Raw genomic sequence first — 8,206 nt, forward strand, 5'->3', positions numbered from 1 at the left:
TGCTTGAGGTGTTTTTTGTGAAAAGAGGGGCTTTTTCAGGTCAGTAAAGCTCAGGTGGATTATAGGCCTAACAAAACCCCATGTATATGACCCAGTGCCATAGAAATAGCTTTCTAGAGGGATGGGTTTTTCTATTTCTATCTTTTTATAAAGTTTGTGCATCAACTTGTGGAAAAAGATGCAGATTGTCTATTATATTCCAACTTAAAGCTTCTTTCTTATGTGATGAGCTGCCTGGCTGTGTTTCAGAATGAGAGGGACTGTCCCCCCCCCTTGACACAGATCCAGTCATTGTGAGAAAGTCGGGTGAGAGAAAGTCCATTAATAATTCGCTTGAATCACACCGCCCTTTCCCTTGCTTCTGGGTAAATTCTCCATCTTTATACTGGCTTGTTTGTGCATACAATTTTAAGGAAAATGTTCATTTCTTCCTTAAGTATGTGGTTAAATTGGATCAAAGGGGGGGGGGTGTGTGTGTGTGTGTGTGTGTGTGTGTGTGTGTGTGTGTGTGTGTGTGTGTGTGTGTGTGTGTGTGTGTGTGTGTGTGTGTGTGTGTGTGTGTGTGTGTGTGTGTGTGTGTGTGTGTGTGTGTGTGTTCAGCGTTGTATCTTGCTGCAGTGTAACCTCTTCGGAAAATCATTCAGTGAAATGCTGTGTCACTATCTGCTCTATTTACGTGGAGACAGGACGCAACTGCCACTTTTGAAATTAACCCTTTCTCCGCCAGGATGTCACTGCTGTGCAAGCACCGCTCACAGGGTCCGTGCTGGGTTTGGCTGCACAGCCCAGTCGAAATGAATCACTAGTGTGCTGTTATGACTGGAATAGTCAGCTATTTGGGGCGGCGATGACAAAGCAGTGACCTCAACCAAGTCTGGCTGCAGCTGGGACTCCAATCAGATAACAGCAAAACTGATGATATCCTATAGTTGCATTAAAGCACAATTATGCTGACTTTGCAATAATGGAAATCTCCTTAAATGTCCTGAATTTCCCTCCGGGCATTAATAAAGTATTATTATAAATGTGAGTCACAGCATACTGTATATATTTGGCTTTATAGACTTTTCGAGCATTGAAAGCTAAAAGGTCATGTGTTCATGACATACTGGTAAGTGGATATTTAAATTGTAGATTTCTATGATAACTTGCTCGCAAGACGCAAGTGTGACAAAAGCTGTTTAAAATTCAGTTCCCTTACAAGTCGCCTTGATGCAAGCATGCATTTTTTTGTCTCACATTCTTTCTGTAAAGGTCTTTGGTCACTGAAATGCAGAACTGGTAACCATTAGGGCTGACAGATTAATCAAGTTCAAACCGGAATCCCAATTTAATAGAAGGCAATTAAAAAGAAAATGTAACTTTTTTTTTTTTTTTTTTCAATCTGACAAATAGGGCTATCATGCCAAAAAGTGATTGCTGTCCGCTGGGTGGGCTATAATCTGTCAAATATAACCCTTATGAATGAAAGTCATTTTGAGTCATAAACTGGGATAAACATAAGGACTCGGTGGGCTTTTATCTATCAAATATAACCATCAAGAGTGGAAAAGGTCATTTTCAGGTAGAAACACCCTTTCAGTCACAAGGTAGGCGCTGCAGTCACTTTTTGGCAAGCAGCAAATAAATGTTACTGGTTTTGGCCCTTTAAAAGCATTTAAACAGGTTGAAGGGACTGGGTGGACTATAACCTTTAAAATATTATCCTCATGAATGAAACCAAGTCATCTTGAGGCATAAATAAGGTTTCCAGGACAAGATAGACGCTGCAATTACTTTTTGGCAATCCGTTTTTGGTGGATCACCAGCTTTTTACCAAACATGGGGATGGTAGCTCAGGAGGTAGAGCTGGTGGTCTAGTGATCCAAAGGTTGCTGGTTCGATCCCAAGCTCCTCCTGCTAGCACGCTGTAGTGTCCTTGAGCAAGACACTTAACCCCTAATTGCTCCTGATGGCTGCGTCCGTCAGTGTTTGAACAATTGTAAGTCGCTTTGGATAAAAGCGTCTGCTAAATGACTAAATGTAAATGTAACATGGTACCAAACATGTGCGTGCCAGCGATGGGGTGATCGGCGCGCCACAACAGTGTTTTCTGTTTTAAGCCTTCTGTATGGTGTGACACTAATACACTAATAGTGACACTTTCTCCGTGACTCTTACCCCGCCACCTATAGCGATTGTTTTAAAATTAAAAAATAAATAAATTAAAATAATATAATTTTTTTTAATACAATATTTTTTTTTATATACATTTTTTAAATACAGAACTTAAAAAAAATTAACATACAAAATTGCAATGACAATATTGGTACTGTAAAACAAAAAGTGTTGCAATTGGATTATTTCCCAAATCATTCAGCCCTAGTAACCATTTTTAATAGGTTTTGTCTTATTGCCTTTTTTATTTTAGCAGTAGAGTATCTGTAGCAATGAAACTCACTGCTGTGGTAGAGCGGCTTAGAATAAATCATAGAAATCAGACTACTGCCCTTGTGGGGGTATTATTTCCTGCCAGTGTATCCAGTATACTCATGTCATTTTAATGGTTACAGTGGTTCTTGGGGAAAGTACCTCGGCACTGCAGTCTGTAAGCTTTGGCTACCAAGCTATGACAACCACTAGTGGCAGCGTCAGTATTGCAGTGAGGTCATCACATGAGCACCTTCTTTAACTCTTTCATTGAAATAGGCCAAATACACCTCTGGCATGTTTTAAATGGCTCTTAGAACATTTATTAGAGTGCACCTCCCTTTTCACATAATAAATACATTTGTTTACTAGAGTTTTCACTTTATTTTGAATAAATGCAAACTATGCCATGCATTTCCACAGTTTTGTAGTAAATGAAGAACGTGCACATGTTTGTCAGTGAGCATGAATCGGTCTTGCTCAATGTGTCTGTTCTTGTCTGTGCCCTTTTCAGCTCAAGGCCGAGATGCATCTCAGGACAGGCCGGAGTCCGAAGTGCTCCAAAAGGTGGCCCGCATGACAGTCTCTGGCAAGAAGCAGACACTGGGTTTTGATGTGCCAAGGTAGCTTCAAAAACAATGTTTCTAAATAGGTTTCTATGATATGAAGACATGAATACATAAAGTATTTACCTATTAAAATTCAGTTAGTGGATAAGACTGCAAGGTTTGGTAAGGTTTTCATGCAGTAGGCTACTGAATCAGCTATAATCTGGCAGTTGTAGTAGAAAGTAGCACAACCAAACAACTTGATAGGCATAATCTTAAAAAACAAAACATCACCATTTAGTTTTTCTAGTATTGGGTCCATTCAGGTGGCCCTAATCTGTTTGCGTACCCTGACACCCTCCAGCATGGATGAGAACGGTGTGGTCGCCGCCTCTATACGCCAAGGCAGCAGCCCTGAGACGCCGTCTAAGGGTCCCGGAGGTGGAGAGGAGGCCCCGGCCGCCCCCACCCCCGGACGCACCCCAGGGAAGGCCAAGCAGCAGATCGACGTCAAGGCAGAGCTGGAGAAGAGGCAGGGGGGGAAGCCCCTGCTCAACCTGGTTGTCATAGGTGGGTCTTAAAGGACCAAATCGTAGCCCGTTTACTGATATTATTTTTGATATTGTGTGTATATTGGGGTTTCGCATAATTCCGTTGATATCATGAGAAACTTACCTTTTAAATGATCTGTATAAAATGTGCTGACTAATAAATGGTACCGGTAAACTTGCTTTAGAAAAAGTATCAAATCAGTATTTTGTACCTAGAAGTAATAGAGTAACTTTAGAAGCTAACTTTTCCTCAGAAATGGCACATCTGATATACTGTATGTACTTCAGTATAGTTAGACAAGAAGGCAGCATCTTGAATGTTTAGCACGAGTGTTTTATGAGCTGTGTTTTGACTCGTACAGCTACTGTATAAATGAAGACACCCAAAAGGTGAATGTGTAGTTTCACAGATGCAGATGATTCTCGTTTCCCACGAAGCATGAAACCTTTCACCCCCCACCCCACCCATTCCTTGTTCTTTCTATCTCACCATCCTTGTGCAATTATCCTTCTGTACCTCTTTCCCATGGCATCCTGTTCTTTTCTTCTTTTTTTTTAACATTTTATCTCCCCTCTCCCTCTATCTTCTCTCCCCATCCTCTCTAACTTTCTTCCTTTGCGAAACTGTAATTGCCCCATCCGCCGCCTGTCTTTCTCTGATTCTCCACCGTCACCTCCATCCATCCATTCTTCACCCTGCAGGACATGTGGATGCTGGGAAAAGCACACTTATGGGACACCTGCTGTTCCTGCTGGGTAACGTCAACAAGCGCACCATGCACAAGTACGAGCAGGAGTCCAAGAAGGCCGGCAAGGCCTCCTTCGCTTATGCCTGGGTTCTAGATGAGACTGGAGAGGAGAGGGACAGGTACACACACACACACACACACAAACTGTATATACAGACAACATTTTGCACACAAAGATCTATGTAATAGATAGGATATTATGATCACTTTTATACTGTCCCATAATGCTTAATAGAAGTCTAAAGGCTTAATTCAAGAAAATATATTTGACAAAAGATATGCATTTAATGATTTATGAATTCTGAATAATTACATGTTTAATGAGTAAGATATTTAATGTATATCAAAAGATATTAAAAATGATTATGTGTACATATAGCAATTAATAATATGATATAAAAAAAAAAATCCTTTGTAAACTGTTACTGGGCTGCAGGCCAACACTGGGCAAGGCACAAACTCATTTAGAGTCGATTTTTAGCCCCTGTGCTCCTCTCCAGCTTGAACGTTGAGGAAGGCCATCTCGAGCTCCGTTCCATCTTGTGGCTTTTGCCGCAGTGGGCTGTTCTGTTTGTTGTGTATAATATTGCCACTGATGCTGTGTATTACTGGTATGTGCACATCAATACAGAGGTGTTACGATGGACGTGGGAATGACCAAATTCGAGACAACTTCTAAGGTGGTCACTCTGATGGATGCACCGGGACACCGAGACTTCATCCCCAACATGATTACAGGAGCTGCACAGGTGGGACCTCTTTGATCTCTCTCTCTCTCTCTGACTCGGGTTTACACCTGGCTGTCACATGCTTCTTTATTGATCCGATCACAATTGGAGAGCAGCAGTGCCAGGTGTAAACGCACCCAATGCGTCCTTAAAGCACTTTGAGATCCGATCGCTCGGACCACATTCGGAGGTGGTATGGCCACATTCTTTCAGCAGTGGAAAGGCAAATGTGTCCCGGGCCACATTGAAGGACTGCCTACTCAATTGACGTCCTCTTCGTAACGTACTAATGAAGTATGTACTAATTTGCGCGCCAACAGCGTCATATTAAAGACTGGTTGGGAAAGTCTCCCCATTAAAGAAGGGCAAAATGTATTACTTACAAGTAAGGTATTTTCACAAAATCATCCAGTTTTGCTAAATGAAGTACCATAGTAATGGAAAGCAACGGGGACATGTGCGTGACGCGGCATAGGTCGCAGTTTTTTTGTTTTGTTCATTCCATTACTCAGTGATGGGGACAGTCCCTTAACTCAGCTGTGTTTTAAAAAAAAAATATTTCGTACAGATAGGAAAAAAATGATATAAATTTATCCAAAATAAAAACACTTTTTTTGTTTGTTGTTTGTGGACACAGGAACCCGAAACGCGCAGTGGACCAGAGATCGCTCTCTCTCCATTATGCGGTGATCAGGACAGTCCTTTAACTCAGCTGTGTTTAAAAATTCAGTTTTTATACAAGTGGGAAACAAACTAAAACAAATACAGATAAAAGAATAACATCAATAACACAGGAAAACCGGTGCAATGTGTACGGCCCACTGCTCTCTAGAGGAGAAAACTGCACTCCAATTATTTGAGTTATGTTAACGTTTTTAATTTTCCATACAAGTAAGAAAGTCAGGAAACAAAATATGTTCAGCCTGAAACCTGTGCTCTCTTTGCAAACAAATGACAGATGTGTTTATTTGCATATAGAGCAGGGAAGTGAGTTCCGATCACAAGTGATTAATTGAGACACATTATGATGCCAGGTGTGAACAGACATACTTAGAGCTGTCCACTTGTGATCGGGTTGCTAAAGACGCATGTTAATGCCACATGTAAACAGGGCCTCTGTTTATCTCTTAAGTTCAGTTTCAATCCAACTCAAAGCGCTTCATTGGTGTGGGAAACATACGTTTACATTGCCAGAGTAACTGGAAAAAAAAAATACACACAGGCTTCAGAAAGTATTGGGACCCCTTCACTGTTTGCACTCTTTATTGTGTCCTACATGTTTTTAGAAGCAGTAAGCAATTACTGCTTTGAGTCTTCTTGGGTAAGTCTGTACAAGCTCTGCACACCTGGATTTGGGAAGTGTATCCCATTCCTGGGAGATCCTCTCAAGCTCCGTCAGATTGGATGGGAAGTGTAAACTGCCATCTTTAGGTTTCTCCACTGATGTTCTGTGGGTTTTAAGTTTGGGCTTTGGCTGGGCCGCTCAAGGACAGTCAGAGACTTTTCCCGAAGCCACTGCGGCATTGTCTTGGCTATATGCTTAGGGTCATTGTCATGCTGAAAGGTGAACCATCGCCTGATCTGAGGTCGCGTGCACTCTGGAGCAGGTTTTCTTCAAGGACCTTACTGTATTTGGCTTTATTCATCCTTCCCTCATCCTTCCCTCGGTCTCTTGTCGCTTAGAAGCACCCCATAGCATGATGGTGGTAACATCACGCAATGCACCTGACCTCATCTTGGAGTGCCATAGCAAACAGTCTGAATACTTATTTAAATGGGAGATTTCAGTTTTGGAATTTTTTATACGCTTGCAAGAATTTCTTGTTTCAACATATTTTCACTTCGTCACTATGGGTCGAGTGTAGATTGATGGGCAAAAAATGTCAATCTTATCCATGTAAAATTACATCTACAACACAAATAGAGAAGGAGTTCCTACTTCCAGGGAGCCACTGTATACACTGTTATATATATATATATATATATACACACACACTACTCACAAAAAGTTAGGGATATTTGGCTTTTGGGTGAATTTTATGGAAAATGTAAAAAGTTCACGCTACAGTGATATTATATTATGAAAGTAGGGCATTTAAGTAGAAGCATGCAATGGTGATTTCCTCATCTCAAACATTTTATTGAAACAAAAGCCAACAACAGTGGTGGGTATACAACAACACAACTTGTGCCCTTGAGCATCAATTACAGCTTGACAACGACGTCTCATGCTGTTCACAAGTCGACTTATTGTCTGCTGAGGCATGGCCCCCCACTCTTCTTGAAGGGCGGCCCTCAGGTCATTGAGGTTCTGGGGTACAGAGTTACGAGCCTCTACACGGCGACTCAGCTGATCCCATAGGTTTTCTATGGGATTCAGGTCTTGAGAAAGTGCAGGCCACTCCATTTGAGGTGCCCCAGTCTCCAGCAGCCGTTCCTAATGATGCGACCTCGATGAGCTGGAGCATTGTCGTCCATGAAGATGAAATGAGGCCTGTGTTGTTCATGCAGGGGCACAATGACTGGATTAATGATGTTATTCAGGTAGTATGGACTTGTCACTGTACCATTCACAAAGTGTAGGGCAGTTCTGTATTGACTAGACACACCTGCCCACACTGTAACACCACCACCACCCAAGACTCGTCTGGTGACAACAGTGGCTGATGCATAGCGCTCTCCTTGATGTCTCCAACATCGTTGGCAGCCATCATTTCTGCTCAACGTGAACAGCACTGAGGCCACTGGTCCCTCGTCCAGCGTAAATGCTCCCTGGCCCGTGCAAGACAATGATGCCTGTGCCTGGTGGTGTGGTCAGGTACCCATGCAGGTCGTCTAGCACGCAGACCACGCCAATGTATATGGTTTTGAATGGTCTGACGTGACACTTGGTGCCTCGTCACCTCCCTTAAATGTGCCTGGAGTTGAGTGACATTCATCATCCGGTTGCACAGGGCACTGTTCACAATGAAGTGGTCATCAGTGTGGGATGTGGCCAAAGGACGTCCACTTCTATGCCTTTCTGTGACTCTTCAGTCTCTGTATCTCTGTTGGAACCTGCTGATGACACTCAGTGGCACTTTAAGCTCAGTGGCCACTTCCCTCTGACAACATCCTGTTTGAAGCCTCACAATGGCGAGGTACTGTTGATCAGTTGTTAGGTGTCGTCTTGGTCTCATGATGTCAAAATGTGAACAGCATGATGAAGAGGACTGTTTAAA

General features: G+C 42.4%; 1 protein-coding gene across 2 annotated transcripts in view; it reads left to right on the plus strand.

The window, feature by feature from the left end:
* The window catches only part of hbs1l (HBS1-like translational GTPase), a 28,454-nt gene that overhangs the window by 10,362 nt on the left and 9,886 nt on the right, over positions 1-8,206 (plus strand). For both annotated transcript variants that reach the window (XR_013844761.1, XM_080024390.1), the window contains exons 5-8: positions 2,924-3,032; positions 3,322-3,527; positions 4,211-4,376; positions 4,889-5,006. Coding sequence is in view for 1 of the 2 variants with exons in the window: in XM_080024390.1 (XP_079880516.1) it covers positions 2,924-3,032; positions 3,322-3,527; positions 4,211-4,376; positions 4,889-5,006 (599 nt within the window). In the remaining variant the exon portion in view is untranslated. The remainder of the gene's footprint in view (positions 1-2,923; positions 3,033-3,321; positions 3,528-4,210; positions 4,377-4,888; positions 5,007-8,206) is intronic.

This window comes from Zeus faber (assembly GCF_960531495.2).
Source record: "Zeus faber genome assembly, chromosome: 2".
Taxonomy (NCBI): domain Eukaryota; kingdom Metazoa; phylum Chordata; class Actinopteri; order Zeiformes; family Zeidae; genus Zeus; species Zeus faber.